At 47.8% G+C, this 20,805-nt stretch overlaps 3 protein-coding genes across 12 annotated transcripts in view; 2 read left to right on the forward strand and 1 right to left on the reverse strand.

Moving 5' to 3' along the window:
• Positions 1 to 735, forward strand: part of NPRL3 (NPR3 like, GATOR1 complex subunit) — a 42,253-nt gene extending 41,518 nt beyond the window's left edge. For 4 of the 7 annotated variants that reach the window (XM_027683510.1, XM_027683509.1, XM_027683506.1 and 1 more), the window contains one exon: positions 27 to 192. In XM_027683510.1, the coding sequence (XP_027539311.1) occupies positions 27 to 192 (166 nt within the window). Of the gene's footprint in view, positions 1 to 26 lie in introns of all 7 variants that reach the window. The other 3 variants (XM_027683505.1, XM_027683512.1, XM_027683511.1) reach the window with 1 other exon arrangement.
• Positions 736 to 2,067: 1,332 nt separating this feature from the next.
• MPG (N-methylpurine DNA glycosylase) lies at positions 2,068 to 16,207 on the reverse strand. Of its 4 annotated transcripts, none has more exons than XM_027683515.1 (6): positions 16,124 to 16,207; positions 15,664 to 15,774; positions 11,919 to 12,004; positions 11,037 to 11,262; positions 7,835 to 8,039; positions 2,068 to 2,582 (listed from the first exon to the last, which is right to left on the reverse strand). In XM_027683515.1, the coding sequence occupies exons 4-6, from the start codon at positions 11,256 to 11,258 to the stop codon at positions 2,188 to 2,190; spliced, it is 822 nt and encodes a 273-aa protein (XP_027539316.1). In that variant the 5' UTR covers positions 11,259 to 11,262; positions 11,919 to 12,004; positions 15,664 to 15,774; positions 16,124 to 16,207; the 3' UTR covers positions 2,068 to 2,187. The 4 variants fall into 4 exon arrangements, with proteins under 4 accessions (XP_027539316.1, XP_027539317.1, XP_027539314.1 ...); XM_027683516.1 differs by having other exon boundaries at positions 2,068 to 2,492; positions 7,844 to 8,039; positions 11,875 to 12,004; XM_027683513.1 differs by having other exon boundaries at positions 11,875 to 12,004.
• A 77-nt stretch (positions 16,208 to 16,284) lies between these two features.
• The window catches only part of RHBDF1 (rhomboid 5 homolog 1), a 59,708-nt gene continuing 55,187 nt past the window's right edge, over positions 16,285 to 20,805 (forward strand). The window contains exons 1-2 of the mRNA XM_027683500.1: positions 16,285 to 16,341; positions 17,120 to 19,200. The gene's annotated coding sequence lies outside the window, so the exon portion shown is untranslated. The remainder of the gene's footprint in view (positions 16,342 to 17,119; positions 19,201 to 20,805) is intronic.

Genomic DNA, 20,805 nt, shown 5'->3' on the forward strand with positions numbered 1-20,805 from the left:
GTGCCCCCCTTGCTCTGTCCCCACAGGCTCCTGCACTACTTCCGTGGGCGGCACCACCTGGAGGAGATCATGTACAACGAGAACATGCGGCGCTCGCAGCTGCTGATGCTCTTCGACAAGTTCCGCAGTGTCCTGGTGGTCACCAGCCACGAGGACCCCGTGATTTCAGTCTTTCAGTCCCTCCTGAAGTGACTCTGCTGGCACAGGAAGGGAACCTGCCTCGCTCTCCGTGTCTAAAAGATGCCTAAAAACTGAAGGAGGTGATTTCTCGCCACGTGGCACAGAGCAGGTTCTCCCCCTCCCCGATGTCCCCCCTGCTCCTGGTGACAGCCGAGGCCACTGTGCCGGGCTCTGGGCCTGCTGCAGGACAGCACGTGCCTGCCCAGCCAGGATTCCTGCTGTGCCACAACCACAGCCCTTCCCTGCCCCTGCTGCCCCCAGGGACTGTGAGAGAGGACAAGGACAGTTCCACTGTGGGGCTGCTGACAGAACGTCGCCTCTGGCTGGACGCTGGTGCATCGAAAGCGCTTCCTCTGCTCTCCAGCACGACTCCTGAGCCACTCAGCCATGTCCCCACAGCACAGCCTCTGCTCCAGGCACAGTGGAGCTGGCCTGGATTGCAGGGAAATGACCCTGGGCACCGAGGAGTTCTCTTTGATTGTTGTTACCTGAGGACATGGACAGGAAGGCAAAATATCACAAGTAAACAATTCCATGAATGAATGAGTGACTCGCTCACTGTGTCACAGCTCGTTCTTCCCTCACCCCAGTATCCTCTTCCCACGTGTCTGTTGGAGCAGGGCTGTCTCCAAGCAGCCTGTGTGCTCCTGGGTTTCCAGTTTCCATTTTTTTCTGGGGGTGGGAGCTGGGTTGTTGAGCAGGACTGAAATGAGTGGCCAAGCTGCAAGTTCACATGTTCCACACAGCCAGAGGCTGGTCCCAGGGGCACTCGGGCTTGTCCCCCAGGGCTTGTTGTGTCCTGCCATTCTCCTCACCCAAGAATGGCTGTGGATGCTGGGAACCAGACTGGGATCCTGGCCTGGGTTGAGACTATCCAGGGAAAAACGAGATCGGAGTCTGTGCTTCCTGGTCTGGTTTGGGATTGCTCCTCCAGCCATGCCAGGGCCTGAACAAGAGGTGACAGCCCTGGTCTTGGGGACAGCAGGACTCGTGTCAGCTCACCCTGGCCTTGTGAGGCCACTGTTCCCACAGCTGCTCCTGCTGCCTGCCCAGGGAAAGGCAGGGAGAACTTCACCTCCGTGGTGGCAGCCAGCAGGGCTTTGTTGTTAAAAGGCTGTCAGGCTCCTCCTGAAGTCCTTCCCTTCCCTCACACGCAGCAGCTGGAGTTTTTCCCAGGGCTGCTCTCGGGAGAGCCTCACTGGCCCACACAAACTGGGTGACACTGGGAGCTTTATCTCACTTACCTACCCAGCAGCAAAGCACTGGGGGAAGTCCAGCAGCTGGGAAAACAAACAGAACCCATTCTGGTCTCCAGGCTGGACACTATGGAAGGGTGTAGGTTGGAAGGGGTCTCTGGAAGTCTTTTGTGCAAACCTCTGCTCCAAGGAAAGGTGTCAGATCAGGTCACTCAGCAGCCTGTCCTGTGGAGGTGTGAACGTCCCACAGCTCCTCTGGGCCCCTGTTCCAGCGTTTGACCACCCTCATGGTGAACATTTTTTCCACACAGCTAATGAGAATTTCCTGTTTTCCCACTGATGCCCATTGCCTCTCATCCTGTCTGACAGCAGCCTGGCTCTCTCTTCTCTACACCCTCCCATGAGGCAGTTGCAGATAACAGTAAGATCCCTCCTTTGTCTCCTCTCCCAGCTCTCATCCCTTCAGTCTGCCCTGCTGCCATCCCATTTTCTGACTACTCCCCTCTGCTGGGGGCTGAGGCAGTGGGAGCAGCACAGCAGCTCAGAGCTGGGAACCTTCTCCACTCACCCACCCTAATTAAGCCTGGATCCATTGGTAAGGGAGAAAGTGTCCCTCAGTGTCCAAACCAACATCAGCTCTGGCTGGGAGGCCCAGTCAGCCCTGCAAATAAACTCCACCTTGCCCCACTCATTGTGACAAAGTACATTTATTGTTAAAAACCCCCAACCCCTGCATCTGCCACGACACAGCCTGAGGTCCTTGCACAGAGCACAGCTCAAGTCCTGGCTGGTGGCACCCTTGCAAGACTTGTCAGCTGCAAGACAAGTGTCCCCTTGCTGCCATCTCTCTCTCCATTTTCTTGTCTACAACACTCACGAATTTGTTCCCTCGTAAATAAAACCTGAGTGGTTTCTGTGCCCACTCCCCCCTGTTGCCAATGCCAATCCTTGTGGTGGCCACCACGTCCTGCTCCCCGGGCAGGTCCTGTCCAGGCACCATCCAGATGTCAGTGTCCTGAGTCAGGTCCCTCTGGTCAAAAGCCTTGTCGATGCCGAAGGCCTGGCAGAGCCTGGAGGGCCCGTTGCAGAGCTGCCAGTCCTTGAGCAGCTTGCTGGGGGCTTTCCTGGAGGTCCTGCGCAGCTCCCTCATGGCATCCAGGCCCTGGAGAGGCTCCAGGGAGCGCAGCAGCACCGCAGCCCCTTCCCCTGGGCGGGACAAGAAGGGGGTGTTAGTGCAGGGGGGTGGTTGGGAACACCTCAGCCCACAGCAGGGCTCAGCTCTGAGCCCACGGAGCGGGGAATTGCCTGCAGCTCCTGCCCTTCACTCCAAGTGCCAGCCTCTGGAATCAGCCCCTGACCCGTGGGCAGTGCCCACCCCTGCCTCCTCCCACTGTCCCACAGCTCTGTGCTCTTTATTCTGCTTTGCTCTTCCCAGCCCCACTTGATGGTACCAAGTCTTGCTACTGAGACTTGCCAGAGGGCAAGAGGTTTTTCTTTTGTCAGCACAATGTTCAGGAATAAATAAATACACATATGGTTCAGTTTTGGCACAGCTACCCAAAGCTGCTCCCAAACCCAGTGGATTTCTAATAAACTCTGATTACAAGAATTCCAGCTAATAAAGGAGAGGAGGAATGAGTCTGGATGCTGCCAGCAGAAAGAGGCAGCTTGCAGAGTTAGGCTGGACAAAGAGAAACCTGGGAAGGAGCTGCAGGCACTGGGAGCAGCTGCTGCTGAGGGAGCCCGGGCTGCAGGTGGTACCATTCCAAACCCCCATGGAGCTGTGACAGGCCTTGGGTAACTGCAGAGAGTGATCCAAGCCCTCGTGCCAGGGCAGCTCTCCCAAGGCAGGGACCTGGGGCGGGACAGACTCCACAGTCCAGCTGTGGGATGCACAGCCCTGGGAGCAGCACTTCAGCAGAGGAGACCTTTCTGTGACAAGAACTGAGGAAAACTGACAGAGTCTCTTCTCAGATGGGATCTGCCACCCTGCCAGGTGCCTTAGGGAAACTCCTGCCCTCCAGCTGCCTTCCCTGGTTTTGGTGGCAGTGAAGCAAAGACATTCCCTGGGACAAGGATCTCCAGCCTAAGAGGGACATATATACTTCCTTGGTGTTTTCCAGTGGACAGCAGGGAGGTCTTCTCCTGACCCTGAGTGGGCGAGGAGAGTGCCTGGCACAGCCTGTGCTGCCCCACACAGCTCCCCTCGTGCCGGGGCCGCCCACGGCATTCCCGCTGCCGGCATCCGCCCGCTCCCAAAGAATCCCCGCTCCCTCTCCAGCCTTGAACATCTGGAGCCCTGCTCACGCCTGGCACAGGCTTTTCTTGTAGGCACTGACAGATCCCTAAGGACCTGTGATTTCCAAAAATAGAACCCCTCTCATACTTTGTACAAATCCCACACCAAATTACCCTCCTGGGCTCCCAAGGAGGACCCGGTTCTGGCTCTGGAGGTGCTGCCTGTTGCCCTGAAGGTTCTCCGAGCCCCTGCTGCCCCCAGTGCAGCTCGGTGAAGTCAACAGCCTGATTTCCAACAGCTGTCAGCAATCTGTTCCCAGGCACTCCCTTCTCCAAGGAGGGGGATTGATGCTAATCTGGCTGCCAAAAGCCGCTTCCCTGGACTACAGTGATTTAGAGCTCAAAGGTCATTTCAGATTTTTAAGAACATGTTCCATGTCCTAATTCTGCTTTTTATCCATGCACAAAGAAACATCCTTCACATCGTGTTGCTGCCTCACTTGCCAGGAACAACTCTGGGATTCTGAACAATCACTAATTACACTACTTGCTTTCATCCATCACAAATGCAAGTGGAAACTGTGGTCACACTTGAACTGAACTAAGTCCTTGGGAGTTCATGTGAAGGGAGACAAGCACTTGGAGAAACTGCAGGTGCTCCCAGAGCATCCCAGGGCCCTGGGAGGGGGTACCAGGCATTTCTGTCTCTAGCTGCTCTTTCTGCATTTCCACCTGGAAGTTTCCAACCTCTTTCCAGCTGTGTGCAGGAGACATCATGCACTGCCCAGTCAGCAGCCCCCGAGCGTGACAGCAGCTCCCCCAGAGCTTTGGGAAGAGGTGGAGACGGCAGGCAGGACAGGAGTGCAGGGATGCCACAATGAGCTACTGCCTTCTTTGCCCCCACGCCCCTGGGTCCTCCTGAACATATTTCCATATTAGAAATTTTATTTTAACTCCCGAAGAGCAGCTGAATCCTTGCAACTCAACTCCTGCCTGCCAGGGTGCTTCAGCCTGCCCTCCTCCCCCTGCCAGCCTGCAGCACTTTGCTCTCAGGGCTCACCTGCCTTTGGCATCTGCCCCACACGGATGTGGCCCCTGACACACCAGAGGCAGCAGGGCCAGTTGGAGATGCCCAAGAGTCACTCCATATAATGAGCAGCATTCAGATTTAACAGCAGCACAGAGGCCAATTCTCTCCCTGAGCAGCCAGAAATCATAAAATGATAGTGAAGTCCCACTCCCCCGCTGTGCAGCTTCCTGCTCCTTCCCTGACACGGCTCCAGCTCCCACTTGGAAACAGCTCTTGGCCACTGGAGAGAAGAAAATTTTCTCCTCTCTTCACCCGCGTGACTCACTGCTCCCAAAGCACTTCCTTCAAAGGCCTAGTCTAGGATCTGAAAGGTCGGGAGAAGCCCCTGCAGTGTGACCCTGGGCTGAGCATCACTGGACTCTCGGTTTTACGAGCTGCTCTTTCAGATCTGGCAGCAGAATGCACACCTTGGCACATTCCAGAGAAACAAATCCCAGCTAAGTCAAGGAGAAGGATGACTAGCATTTATCCTCTTCCCGAGGCGAGGGAAGCCCAACATCCCTCTTAACTCTGGGGAAAGCTCTTTGTACTAAGATTATTGTGCTGCTCAGGATATACTGTAGGATTCATGCACACTAAAAGACATTGGTTATATTTTTCTATAAGCTCTTCCCCTTTATCATCCATGATTTCTCCAAAGATAGTGATGCCTGCCATGGCTTCAGGCAGTTGCAGTACTTTAATCAGTGATGGGAAGACCTCTCACAGTGAAATCCCACATGATGCAGCTTTATCTAGTGACATGCACAAAGATTTCCCCTTCCTCAGTGACAAAAAATATTAGAACCCACCCCTCAATTCATGGTTTTATGAACACAGTGCTGCTGGTGACACACTTTTCCTATCCCTCAGTGATACTGCTGAGCCTGAACACGAGCATAAACCAATACAGCAAACAGAGGGGAAGGTTTATTCCACCTGGAGCTAAACCAGACAATGCTACGAGGCTGTTCATCAAAACAAGTGATCTCTGAAGAGCCAGGGTCTCGTGAGCCAAATGCTCCACTCTGGACAAGCTCAGCAGAGGGAAGCAAGGAGGAGCAGCATGTAAAGCTTGGTTCATCTCACAGAGGCCGCAGATCCGGGGCTGGTCAGGGACCAAGAAGGCCCCAGCAGGATTCCAGTCAGTGTTAAACTACTTTTTAAAGCAAACTCTGCTGCAGCTGTCCCATCCCAGCAGGGTGTGTGTGTGGGACAGCCCTGTGCAGTGTCTGTGCCAGGAGGGCAGGCACGGGCAGCACAGGGACAGTGCAGCATTCCCACTGCTCCCAGTGGCAGGACCCATTATCCTGGCAGCTCCAAATCCATGCTGTGGTCACTCTGCAGGAGCCTGAGGAGCTGCAGGGCAGCAGCCACTGCCAGTGCCTCAGGACACACTGGATGTTTGCCTTCAGAGTGTGCTCTGTGCTGCGAAGAAGGACCAAGCCACACCACAACAGACAGGGGGGTTGCCAGTGTTTCCTTGTGTTTTCTGCACAGCCAGATCCAAACCAGTTTCTGAGATCTGTCCCATATCCAGAGAATGCTGTATTTTTCCCTTCTACCCAGGTGCCACCACAAAGACAACTTCCTCAATCCTTCCTCAGACTAAACAACAGGACAACTAAACAACTCCTTGTCCACCTGAGAAAAGCATCTCAGATATGATTCCTCCCCAGACGCTTTCTGTCATCACATCTGCACACGGACAGACACACAGAAGTAGTTCCTACTTGTGTAACAAAGTGCACAGCCACAGTGTCACTGCAGTGCCCTGACAGAGCTGGCAGTGCCAGCTGTGCCTGGTGTCAGAGCAGCTGCACGTGTGACATGCAGACAGGGAGGGAGTTTGTGACAAAAAATCCAAGGAACTCCATCACCACAGTGAGCTCTTTAACTGATTTGCTACAAAACTAAACACAGGTATATAAGGAAAAATTTCCCAAAGTATCTATTTCAAAGGAATCTTTCTAGAATTCAAAGGCTAAATGCATTTGTTTTTTTAATAAAAATTATTATTCCTAATATTTCAAACACTGACTAATGAACCATCTGCTTTCATTATCTGAACAGATTTGGCAGAGCCAATGTAATGAAAATCACATGTGTTCATCCACCAGATTCCAGACTTTCACTTGGAAAGTCAGGCTCTTCCCCCACAGCACAACCCAGCACTGTTTTCCTGCTTGGCTCCTCTCCAAAGGCCAAAACCTGAGGATTAATGGTCACTCTTACACTTCCTTTCCACTTAGGAATATATAAGCTGTGGAGTTCTTTAACCTTGATCTTCAAAATGGTGAAAAAGAAAGTAAATTGGTTTTGAGATTTTTTTCTAAAACAGTGGGTATTTACCCAGGAAATACCTGCTGCCATTTCAAGGTGTCTCATTAAGCAGCAGCTTTACTGCAAGGCAAATACTGTCATTCTTACAGGAGTAGCAGCTGCATGTTAACAGGAGCTGTGGAAGGACAGTCTCAGTAAATTCCAGAATAATTTGATTAGAGCTTGATTATTATATCTTGAGAATAATAAAAGAAGATTGAAGATTCTGTAATAGTCTGAGTATTTTGATTTAGGTGGGGGTTTTTTGGTTTTAAGAGACAGCAAAGCAGCTAAAATGCTCCTACACTGACTCCCTGCTTAAGCTTAGGACATCTCAGACTGTTTTGTTTTCCCCAACATTTAAAGCCTCTGAAGATAAAGGCAGGAGACAGAGGAGTTTCTTGTCATAACAACAGACACCAAGATTTAGGCTGTCATTAATGACTCCACATATTTCCCCTACATCAGCACTTTTGAGGAACAAAGTTCACTGAATCCCAGGAATGAAGCAGCTCCCCAGGTCATCCAAACTGAAAGCTCCATCCTCTCCAGATTCTCCTCCAGTTCTTAGTCTTTATTTGTGAGCCTGAACAGCTCCCACAGCTCCCAGCTGGGACCAAACTGGAGATGGGCCCTGCTTCCCACGCTGCCTGTCCACAGGTCCATCCTGCTCACAGTGGCAAAGCCCAGGTCCCAAGGAAAGATCCTGAGAGTGAGTCACTGACTTCTCAGAGCCCACAGGGAGCTGACAGGTCACTGCAGCACCACAAGTGCAGCTTGAAACATCAGCCCTGTCCTGCAGGCAGCAAATCCTTCAGGCCCAGCTTACCTTGGCTGGAAACATTCACACAGAAGTAGATGCCATAGATCTGGTAGACGTACAGAGTTCCTGGTTTCATGAACATGGCCGCGTTCCGCTGCGTTTGCTTCCCACCTTTCGAGTGGGAAGCTTCATCTTCCCCACCCAGATAAGCTTCTGTTTCAACAATCCTGCCCCAGAGCTCTCTGCCATCAGGAAGTTTGCGAACTAAAATCTGAAAAGAGAGGTCAGAGTGCATCAGTTTGCAGCCCTCTGTGCAAAACAACTGGAGCAAGAGCTGTGGAAACAAAGAAGTAGGAAAAAAAGGAGCTGGTGGTACTAAATACTCTCCTCTCCACGTAGCAGCACTGTCTGAAGCTAACACCAGCTTCTTCAGCTTCCACTGTCCAGGCCACAGCCCAGTACAAAGAATTCCTACCTGTCGTTCACCCCACAAAACCCCTGCAGTGTCTAGATGTGGCACTATCATAAGAACCAATTTATAATCCTACATCCCACAGAGTTGCTTTTGTGGTTATTTTCTGTATTCTCCATCAGGTTTGAGGTAAAAAAGCACCACTGTTATCAACCTTGAAGCATCCTGAATGTATAATCTCTAGATCAGAAGGAATATGACAGTGGCACAATTAAATAACTGTTATGATTAGACAGTTTCTCTCCCTAGAGATGTTTCAAACAAGTCCCAGTCCCTAATCACAGAGATAATCAGCACCAGGGTGAGCATCACTCTCCTATTTCTGTGTTTTCTGTGCCACAGAGAGGGGCAGTGCAGGAGAGCTGGGAATTGGCTCCAGGCAGACAACAACAGATCTTTGTTATTACAGTGTGTTCCTTGCTGCTGGTACCTCCTTAAATAAAACAAAGCAGATGCAAGGGAAACAAAACATGACAGTGAAAAGATTCTCTTTCAAAATAAAACAACCACTAAACTTTGTACAAAGGTTTTTGTGGTTTGACCTGGTTTCTAAACTTTGTATTTTACTTAACGTGTAGGAAATACTGCAGCACAGCCTCGTTTAGGCAACAGCTCTCAGTTTAATTAGATGATATTCAGCACTTTCATACTGGCAAAGCAGCCATTCAAAAATGACCTTCAGGAAACAAAGCTTAATTCCTGACAGATGTCTGTGCTGGATGGTTAATGCAGATACTGATCTGACCCAGTATGGATGCTCCAGAATTCAGTTTCCAATGCTGCAGCTCTGCTCTATCACAGTTTCCCTACAGCACTGGCCAAATTGTTGAAAATAATCAATTTATTTTGTTTAGGAAAAAATGCAGTGACTTCAGAAAAGCAACTGCCTGTGAACACCCCGAAGGCAGAGCCCCGTGGCCACATTTCTCTCTCAGTATGATGAAATGCAGTGGTGAGGTTATGACTTTAACTTCCTTTCCCTGACTCTTCAGACACACCAAACATTTACAGTTAAAAAATGGTGATCATTCTCAACACCTCACACTAAACTATTTCACAGAGGTTTTTGTTTCTCATTGAGGATGTATTTTGATGTTCATTTACTGCATGTAACTTTTGGGGTATTTTTTTTGTTTCCAGGAACTCAGGTATCATGAAGGTAAGCAAGACTAATATACCAGGTGTATATTAAATTTGGCAGAATGAAGATAATGAATGGCACATTATTGTTATCATTCTAAGAAAATGAGAGAATAGACTGGGTCATGGGAGACTGAGAATTACACTTTAAAGAAAAGGTAAAATTAAGACAGAAATCTCCTGGCTTGTAATTCTAGAACTAAAAGGAATATAGAATTAGGACTCAAACATCATCTGCCCAGGTAACTGAATGCATGAGGATGTCAGAGTCATTCAGACAACAAAAATGCATCAGTAATGGGAGGCTTCAGGAGTCCTTAGGTAGACCAGGACAGGGGCTGTGTTTCCTCACACACCATCAAATGCTTTTCAGAGTGAGTGATTGGGGCTTTCACAAGAAAAGTCTCAACTCAAACCCATCCAGAGCAAAACACAAAGTATCTTCCTTATCCCTGACAAACAACTTTGTATCAAGACCATGAAGGATAAAGTTCAGTGTCTTTTCACAAGCGTTAAGGTCCAAAAATAATCTACCAGAGTTCTGCTTACCAGGAAAAAGGAGGAAACTACGGAAAGTGAGGAAGATTGTTGGGAAGAACTTAAGAGGCAGCCAAAGGTTAAGGCTGGAAAGGCAAACCTCTAGCAGGATGTCTGTAAAGGCACGTGGAGTACCACAGAGAGGGTAAGGTAGAACAGAGAGAAACCCAGCAGGGTTAAAAAGCAGAGCAAAGGCGTCAATTATAAGCATGACAATACCCTTAGAGAATAAGAAAAGGCCAGACACAGCAAACCAGGCCAAAACCAACAGTTTGTGCAACAAATTCCTCAAGTTATCTAAACCCCTGAGAACCCGGAGTCTGCTCACCCTGCAGACAATGAAGGTATAAAAAAGACTCAGAGAAGATAAGACCAGAGCAGTGAAACTAAACACAGTTGTGTTTAGAAGGTCCCACACTGGAACTTTTTCTAGGGAAAACACTGGAGGAACTCCCTCCCCCATGGAAACAACAAGAGAGATTTTTGAAGGGCTCCCTAATCAGAAGAGACATGTTTAATCTCCACCACTCTGATTTCCACAGGCTTGCAACAAGGTCCAAAGACTCCTCAAAGTTCCTGCAAAGGGATAAGGGAGAAGGTCCCTGCCTGAACAAGCAATGACCTGGAAATTCAGAAACAAAAGATGGGAATGGCAATATTTGGAATGAAGAGAGTTGAACTGTGGGACTGTGCAATCCTTGGCATCACAAGACAGTAAAATGGAGGCAGAGGAGATGTTGCTCATTACTTTCCACTGGGCCAAGCAAGAGCCAGAAACAAATAAAGCAATACCTGAAAGGAAAATAATGGGCCTGAAACAACCTTCAAACCACAAAGTACATTAAACAGAAAAAAAGGGAGGAAAACACCACAAGAAACCAATTCTAAAATGTGACAGTAAACAAAACCTGGGAAACTACTCTTCTGACTTCATCCAAAACAGATTTGGCTACTAGTCTTTAAATTCCACTGCACTTAACAAGAGAGGGAATGAGAGCTGTACTCCTAAAATAGCCAAGCCCAGGAGTCAAATGGCAAAAAAAGAACTTCATCCTTTCACATGAAGTTATTAGCACATGCTCCAGTATTCCAGCAGGAAGCTCAGCATTCATGTCTTACCTGTCCCAGAAAGGACTTGGCCAGACTAACACAGGGCTGGTTGAAAAAATCTGCTTCCAGCCGGGAAGAATTTCTTTTCTCTGTCACAAAATATTTGCTGCTTTTTGGAGAACAATCTCCACCACTTGTAGTGTTCAGGTTCTCCAGGGCATTGATCTGAGGGAAGCTGGAGTTGCTTTGAAGAGCACTTAACTGAGCCAACAGCTTTCTTTTCCTTGGCATAGTTCTAGAAAAATATAAAGATAATTAGAAATATAAAGCTTATTTAAAAGTAACTGGTTTCCACAAACTCCTGTTTTTATGCTTCTCTCCACAACAGTGAACCTGCAACCTACAGCTCCTTGGATAACCTGTGCAAACTACAGAAGCAGGTGACAAATTTAGCTGTGTTTACACCAGGCTGGGCAAATATTGGGCTCTACTGATAAGCAAACAGAACACGGCAGTTTGAGTATTCATCTTCTAAGGGCTGCAGATAAAAAGCAACTCTGCTCCACTTAGCAGCGAAAATAAGTTTGCTGTTAGGTTAGAAAATTGAGAAATTGAAACCAAAGGTGAACCAGTGCTATGTGCTTTTTTACCTAAAACTAATGTAATCTTTTAAGCAGACAGGAAAAAACAGAAAACAATCACTTGAGGAACTGTGCTGCCTCAGAAAGCCCAGAAGTTGTGTATCAATGTTTTTAAGCAGTAATGTGGCCAGATCAGAATCTAAAACTCCACAGGACACAGAACATTTGAGCTGGGAGATGCACCATTTCCAGTCACAAACGTGTTCATTGTGCTGTTGAAATGTTTCTGTAGAACCTCCCAAAAGTAAGCTTTAAATTCAACCTACCAGAAGGATCAAGAGCAGCCTGTGTTCCAGTCAACAGTATGTACTTGAGGCAACTACATAATCCAAAATTCTTCTTCTAGTTGATCTATGCAAGCTCCAAAAATCTTTTTCAGTGCTTCAGTCCTTCTACCTGTTGAACAGGAAAAAACTTATTTATTCAGTGTACAAAGCACTTTGAAATAGGCTATGAGATTCTGGAGCTGGAGATATGATACCAACAGTGTATCACTGGCTCAAATTCCAGAACAATTTGCAGTTTTCTGTTGGTCCAGCAAAACAACATCTCCCAGCTGGGCAGTGCTGGAGATGCTCTTTAGCCTCTGTTATACAAAAGCCATGAAAGCAGAGGGGAATGCACTGAATGAATACACAGAAAGCTCAAACCAAACTTTAAAAACTCCCCCAGTGGCACTAAATTTGGAAAGTGTCAGCCTCAAAAAAAAAGGACTTTGCAATGAGAATGCAAAGACAAGAGGCTTTAGAAGATGCCTCGTTGGTTCTGAAATTCATCCACATGTAGATGGAAGGGAAAAAAAAGCAAAGGTTGAACATCATGCAAAATTAGAAATGGAGAAAGGCTCCTATACACAGCTCAGCCTGCAAAGGAAGTATATATGTAAGTAATTAGCTGTTGCCACTCGTTTTTCACCAGAACATCACCTTTTAGAAATGACCACAAAAACTTTCACCATCAAACCCAATCTTTTATCTTGCTCTGATGATTCTCATAATGAAAGATCCACCAGCAACAGCTTCCCTGAACTACAGTGAAACAAATTCAGCATTGCTACACTCTGAATCAGCAGTGCCAATTCCCCAACAGTGTTATGTTTCGCTTCAGAAGAATCCAGACACAAACATATAAAAATAGGCAGCAAAAAAAAAAATCACATTGGTATGACTGGCAGAGGGGTGGGATGGTTTTCTTTTTTTTGTTCCTAAAGATCTAATTCCTTATTGCAGTAATTCAGTGGTGGCAGAGACTTGCCACAGAACAGCCAGCTCCATGCCAGGTACTCTGCCCTGAACTCTGGCTTTCACCTGGTGGGAATTCTTCAAAATTTTGCCAAAATTCAGCAGCCTGCCTCAGACAAAACTGCCTGGTGGCCTTTGGCAAAAGAGTCCTGTTGAGGAGAAGGGAAAAGAGTTGCAGGAAGGAAGGGCTCTTCACACATCTCTGTATCAGACTGACCCTCTGAAACACTCAGTCAAGGGAATGCTTCCCACTGAAGACAAAACCTCCAGACTTCTCTGACAGTATTAACTGAAACTTCCAGCTCATCAGCCACAGATAAAGACACACTGCAAACATGGCTGGTTTGAGGGGAGCATTAACTCACTTGGTAATTTGTGCCCTCATGGAATGAGACACCAGAAACATGATCCGAGTTGCCTGGCACCTACTGCATTGCCAACTAAATAATTCTTAAAAGCTGCAAGGGCTCTCCTGCACATGTTCCACCAGCAGCCTCAGGGCACTTGTAATTCCATTGCTGAGGGCTGATCCCACACACATCTCAGCATCTTCAACTCTCACTGGAAGCAGCAGTAGGAAAGTGCCTTATAGCCAGGAGAAATGGGTCACATACAGAAGTGGGGTTGCAGAATGAGGGGGCTGCAGTATCATCTCAGAATCCAAAAAAAATCCCCAGTCTACCCTCTGTCTCCCTGTTCATGAAGATATGAAAGATATGAAGCAGAAAACCCTATGCCTCAAAGCCTGCCTATGCCTTCTGCAAAGGATGTTGCTTGTATATCCAAATAATCCATTCTTGTCTAGGAAAAAACACACTGTAAAAGACAGCACTTATCACATGATGTATTTGGGAATAAAGAGACATCCCCTCCTCACATCTAAGCCTACAGACAAATCCTGCAACTTTACTTTTCGTTTCTATCTCGATTTTCTTGCTTGTGTAGTAAACAAATTCCACTTCTGGGCCTCAAATAACCAGCTGTGGGTTTGATCACTTCTTACTAATCCTGTTGTAACCAAACTAACCACAAGTTTTTAAGTACATGTGTGTTCACATGTACAAAAAAAAAAAAAGCATGGAAGTCAGAAAAGGAAGATCAAGAGCTGACTCAGTTCTGCACAAGTGCCTGGAGTGTTCAGGGCTCCTGGGCTTATCTCAGGCTCAGGACCCTGCAAGCCAGAATCAGAGACACTGAAAATCTGTGTAAAGCACAGCTCAGCAGCAGATACACCCTGTAGTCAAGGCACAACAGAGTGTACAGAGACTTCTTTTAATCTTTCTAACAAGACTGCATTTGCAGGCATTTCCTTAGGTATTTAATGACCTTTCACTCAAAGGAGGTAAAAAAATAAAATCGCAGCAGCAATTTGCTTGTACTTGTGGCTCACAGGTCCAGATACCCTCAAAGCCTTCCTCAGGCACATCTGTCTTCCTGACAGCAGGATGAAGAGCTGTACATAAAACACTGCCACTTTTAGAGAGACAATTCCTCACACCAATTCCCAGCTGCACAGATTTTAAGTGGGAATACATGACCAGTCAATGCTGGGTCAGACCAAAGGACACCTCTCCCTGTATCCTGCTCTCCAGCACAGGTCAAAAGCAGGAGCCAGGAGCCTGGGGAAGAACAGAATGAGCCCACAGTGTGTCTCCACACATCCTCCACGCCTCTAGACTGGAACCTTCTGACCCAGGCACAGTGTTTGTGTGCTCAGTAACTGTGAGCTTATGCATTCTTCCCTGAGCCTGTGTAAAACAACCCAAATGGAGGAAGAAACCTTCACAGAATTAGTGATTACTGCTCCAAAAACTCATTCATTTTGTGTGTGAAATCAGCACTGCTCCCCACCCACAATAAATTACTTTACACCTGCAATTCATCACCCCCAGCCCTCTTCTTTATCACCTCAAATAAAGTAAAGCCAGCTGGATTTTTCCAGGTCCTTTACAAACCATCCCGTTGCACCCCAGTGGTGACCTCCAGCCACCACCAGAGCTGCCCATTTACCCACATCCTCTTTCCTACCTTTGCCAAAACTATTTATGACAGGGAACTCCCTTATTATATCAAGGGCTGCTCAGGTGAGGGCTTCTGTTTAAGCTTCCTGAAATCTGAGTAAGGACTGTAAGCCAGACCTCTCAATATGTTTATTTAGACCTGCAGAGAATTCCAACATTTTTTTAAGGCATAACTTTTAACCCACGCTGACTTTTCCTCCTAGATAATATTTATGCAGCTGTCTCATAATCCTACCTTGCTGTATTTTCTACTAATTCACTTGGTGGTCAAACTTCCAGGTCTGCAATCCATGGATTTCCCCTAGAACCCTCTTTAATTAGTGACACATTTGCTGCTGAGACCATTGTTAGCAACACCATCCCTGGGGACTTCATCTGGTTTGGCAATTTATTCCTGCTTGTTTCTGCCAGTTGGGCAACTTATTCCTGCCTGTTATTCCTCTCTATTTGTTCCACTAACTCTTATAAAGACACTTCATTTTAAGCCAAATCCTTCAGTGAGTTCCTGTCTAGTCTACCGTATTAGTAACCAGAAATAAGTTAATAATGTATAGTTTCCTGGACAACAGTGTGAGATGCGGGGAAAAAAAACCTCGAAAGAAGAGGCAGGAGTGGATATAATGATAAATATGAAGTCAAATTCTCCAGAAAAAAAAACAACCTTGAAAGAAGGGTGCAGGCAGGAGCTAATGTAACCAGAAATATGAACATTAAATCACTTTCTCCACAGATTTTGACACTATGTGCAATCCTAATACCTCAAAAATATGCCGAAATGGATGCTTTTATTCACCTTACTGAGTGCTGGGGATCTCATTTCCCACAAGACATCCTTGCAATTCCACTCCTCGCTCCCACTGCCTTACCGAGCATCTTGAGCCTTTTTGGAACGAAACTCACCCTTCTGTAAAGAACAAGGAAACGCAAAAACGAGGGATGACGGAAAACCCAAACTAAAAGCTTTCATAGCACAATCACCCTCCGTTTTGGTTGAGGACTCTCGTGATTTGGACGGGAATCAAGGGTGGGAGGGGGGGGTGGACAGACGGGGAGGCCCCGGCGGTGCTCGGCAAGGCCGGTCGGGCCCATCCGGCGGTGCCGGGGCCGCCGCCGGCCCGAGCGCTCGGAGCTCGAGCTCCCTCACCCGCCATCCGCGGCTATTCCCGGCCATCCCTGGCCATTCCCGGCTATTCCCGGCCATCCCTGGCCATTCCCGGCCATCCGCGGCCGTTCCCGGCCCCCCCCTCACGCACCTGCCGGGCCCGTTCCCGCCGCGGGCGGGGCGCGCGCAGCCCCTGGCGCGGCCCCGCGGAAGCCCCGGAGCTCCGTGAGGGGAGGGGCGGGGCCGGGCAGGCGGGGCGGGCTCGGCGCTGAGGGGGCAGAGCCGCTGTCAGCGCGGATGTGGATGTGATGCGGGCCCGCCGCTCTGTGCTTTCGCTGTGGGTCTTGTTTTCTGGAGCACAGACCCTCTGTAAGCAGCGTCTGAACTCCCCCTGGTTTTCGTGCACTCCTCGCTGTTTCATATGTTAATCGTTAATTCGGCAATAGGAAGGCTGAGGGAATTGGGGGTGTTCCCGGAGGAGGCTCAGGGAGACCTTAGAGCCCCGTCCAGTGCCTAAAGGGAGTCCAAGAGAGCTGGAGGGGAACTTTGGACAAGGGTCTGGAGTGATGGGACCAGGGGGAATGGCTTCCCACTGCCAGCGGGCAGGGTTAGATGGGATACTGGGAAGAAATCCTTCCCTGTGCGGGGCCCTGGCACAGGTTGCCCAGAGAAGCTGTGGCTGCCCCATCCCTGCAAGTGTCCAAGGCCAGGTTGGATGGGGCTTGGAGCAATCTGGGATAGTGGAAGGTGTCCCTGCCCATGGCAAGGGGTGGAATGAGGTGATCTTTAAAGTCCCTTCCAACCCAAACCATTCAGTGGTTCTCCTCAGAAAAGTAAAGGGGTGAATGCACGTTCTGATGAACACTCATGGTCACAAGCTGGCTTTATAGGGAGCCGCATTAATTATTCCCTCAGTTCCCCAAATAACGAGTATCTGGCCTGCAGGAAAAAATTCTTGGCTTCAGCTTTTATCCAGATGGAGCATATGGTCAAAATGGGGTGAAAAATACGGTTTTTCCTCCCAACATTCTGGGAACAGGCAGTTGGGGCCGTTGATTCATAAACAAGCATTTGCACCAAGGGTATGAGGGAAAGTCTGATGGATCAAAATGGATTTATTCCTGTTTTCTGTGTTAAAATACTCCAGGACAGCTCCAGCTAGGAACCAGCGATGCAGAGAATGAGCCCTTACTCTCTACCCCTTTTGTGAATTTGGAAGGAAGAAGGATAAGTTACTTTACTGACTATTATTTTAGAAGACATTGACAGCTTTGGAGGTGCAGCCAGGTGTATGAGTGGCTAAAGGTGTTCTTATGGAAGCAGAAATGGGGACCAGCAGTCCAGTGGTGAGTTCAAATGTGAGCAAACTGGATAAAAAGCTTTGGCATTCCTGTAAACCCTGAACTGAGCCCAGAATTACCAATTTTTACTATTCCAGTTTAATAGGAAGATGTAAAAAAATACCCAAACCAACCATGAATGGAGCAAACACAGAGTCTGTGACACAATATTCATTCTTTTTGACCATGAAAAGACAGCTGATGTACTTTGGAGCCCAAAGAAACACACCAAGAATGCACTGAAAAGCCCTTAAATCATCATTGTAAAGCACGACAGCGCTGCTACTGTAGTGGTATAAAAAAGAAAGGGAAGGAAACATGCAAAAATCTTAAAGTTATTGATGCTGGAGATCTCTGTATGATGTTTTAGTTAAAATGAACAAAAATAAGCTCACAAGAGGGAGGATTCCCTGGAGAGACATTACCTGCTGGCAGCACATGTGGGTTTAGCTCCAGTCTGAAAGGAGCCATTTGTATATCAGCAAAGAGAAGATTTTAACAATGATTAACAGTGTTGACTGAGTGTCTCCAAAAGAGCATCAAGGAATTCCCGACTTGCACGGTTCACATCCCAGCTTTAATGTGGTATTAATATAACAGAGGAAGACCAAAGAAAGCACGTGAAAAGGAAGATTAAAAAAATAATCAAACATCAAACTGGCCTTTCAGCGAATTATGAAACTTAAAGGAGAAAATGAGCAAGAATAGGAGCTGTGGGAAGGACTTCCTGGGGTCAGGCTAGTTCAGCTCTGCAGACTTTCTCCTGTGGGAGTCTGTGGGACAGGCACTCTCAGGAATGCTGGCTTCTTTGACAGCAGATCTGTTTCATGCCCAAAGGAAGTATTTAAAGCTTTTAGCACCTGAGGAATGCAAATTGCTCCAAGCTACAGCATATGCCATGTTCTTCATTTGTCCAATAACTTCACTGTTACAGAATCAACACCTAAAATAGCCTCCTGTAAAAGCCGATCTGTTGGAGAAGATTAAAGTTCCCCTCCCTGCGGGGCAAAAACTTTTCAATGTGATAGGAATGACTTGGAATCCGTGGTTGGACGATCTGGCCGGCGCAGACCCCGGGGTCTGTGGCACAATGGACGCACGCAGCGCGCCGAGCTTTTCTTGGAGCAAAAACTGTTTGCAGAGTGGTTCCCCACGGCTCCCAGGCTGTGCAGGCTGCAGAGTTACCATCCTGTTACAGCGAGGACAGCAGATCAGCATGGATAAAGCAGAAGGGGCAGATTTTCAAGTTTTCTCTTTGTAAGGTGCCAAATGGAGCTTCAGCAGCGTCTGCTGAAAGCCTCCTCTGTCCCGTTAGGAAGAGACACGGAGTTCCCCACTGACCATGGACTGGCCACTTCACACAGCCAGCACTGCAAGACAGCTGCAACACTTTGTGAGCCAACTAGTGAAGAATTCCCATGGATGAAAACGCTCCAAACAGCACAGGGTTTTTATGACATCCCCTCTTGGCCTCTCCTGACATCCAGTCTTGGCTGCCGCTTCCTACTTATCCTCAACTGCCAGTGAGTCTTATTCAGAGCTATTTCCAACCAGTGGCTGTTTGAGGTGCACACAACCCTCAAATTAGTACCAGAACTAACCCACTACTGGAAGGGAGAGGTGCTCGTAGCTACCTCGGTATCTCCCACACCCAAGATGAGCCACAGACCAAATGTCCAGTTCTGTGAATCAAGCCCATTCAATTTGTTGTATAAGCAGATGTGTATGTTTTATCCTAAATTTGGTGACATCCATCCACGGTGTATTCCAGTCCTCCTGCTTTGCACTCAGAGTGCAAGGAATCCTAGCAAGCGCTCTGCTTGTAATTGTTCAAATTGTTCAAGCAACAGACCTTCTGGAAGCCTCACCTCTGGACCAGAGAGGGCAGGCAAGTCCTATTTAGTAATATATTAATGGATTCTACTAGTCTTTTTTGTTTGTTTGTTTTGTATGAAAGACATTTTTGTTCTCTGACAAGACAGAAATGCTTGGCTTTACAGGATTGCTCGCTGCAGAGGAACAAATAGATTAGATATTAGGAAGAAATTCTTCCCTGTGAGGGTGGTGAGGCCCTGGCACAGGTTGCCCAGAGAAGCTGTGGCTGCCCCATCCCTGGAAGTGTTCAAGGCCAGTTTGGACAAGGCTTGGTCTAGTGGAAGGTGTCCTGCCCATGGCAGGGATTTGGAACTAGGTGACCTTAAGGTCCCTTTCAACCCAAACTATTAAAAAAAAAATTAAAAAAGCCAAAACCCAAGTGACTGGGCTGATGGGCTCTGCTCCCTACGTTTGTAGGACTGATTGCTTACATGATATCTCCAGTGAAATTGGTTTTGGTGGTGCCATAAGGACAGTTGTGCCTGGGGGCCTCTCGCAGCTGCACAGGAGCAGTGGGAAGCTGGAGAATGAGACCAAAGGCTCGGCTGAACTGGCAGGAGATTGGGAGGCATGAGATGATTGCCCCAGCAATCAGCCAAGCTTTTTTAAAACATGCTAGTTTCCTTTTCTGAAGGGGTTAAATAGAGCTTATTCAGTATTTTCAAGAGGAGTCATGCTGCAAGCATGCTTATAAATGTGTCAAAACAGAGAAAGAGTATCCATGAGAGTGTAGAGGGATTTGTAGATACATACATATACATACATATATATGTATGTATATGTATGTATATTGAGTCAGAGCATTGCAAGCCTAAGAGCTCTTAACCATCTCCAGCTCTGCCCCTGTGCTGAGGGTGCTCAGAATGTGCTGGATGCAGGAAAAAGCCAATTAAAGAAATTCCTCTGGCTCTTTGCCCCCAGCCACTTATCCTTGCCTCTCAGAAGAGTTTCCCCATCACTGTACCAGTACAATGACTTGTAGAGCTGTGCTTAAACCAGCTCCCTGACCTGGCTGAGGTTAAAATCTCTTCCTGCTGCTGCTGCTGCCACCACATCCGTGTCCTCCAGACTGAACAGCAGGTCACCTTTGACAGGTATAGCCTGGAGCAGTAAGAGGAGAGACAGGCACGAATGAGGAGCCTCAGCAGAGCTGGGGGCAGGGTAATACACTGAGGAATCGCCGTGGTTCTGCATCCTGTGCAGTGTCAGCAGGCCAGCAGGTAGCAGGGGTTCAGATAAACTCTACCAGTGTCTCAAAGCAGACAGAAAATATGCAAATTAGGATGCAGTTGTTTTTACAGGAGTAATCCTGTACCCTTTGCAATACTGAAATGCTACTGGGAGGGGACTTTCAAAGGTGATCCTTGTGTTGTATGAATGGAATAAAGACTGGTCGCCTACTTACTGGCTCTCCTGGGAAAACATCCGAGCATTTTCCAATGGAGATCAGAAGTTATGTACTGAATGGGACCCACCCACTCTCTGTCTTAGGGGTTCATTACAAACCTTGGCATGGAGAGAGTGAGCAAAGACTGAAAAGGAAAGGAAGTGGCCTAGAAAGTGCCAGGATCAAAAAAAAAAAAGAGAGAGAGACAATTCACACATAGACTGAGGAGCT

This window comes from Neopelma chrysocephalum, unplaced genomic scaffold (genome assembly GCF_003984885.1).
Source record: "Neopelma chrysocephalum unplaced genomic scaffold, ASM398488v2 Primary Assembly neopelma1_65, whole genome shotgun sequence".
NCBI classification, from domain to species: Eukaryota; Metazoa; Chordata; class Aves; order Passeriformes; family Pipridae; genus Neopelma; species Neopelma chrysocephalum.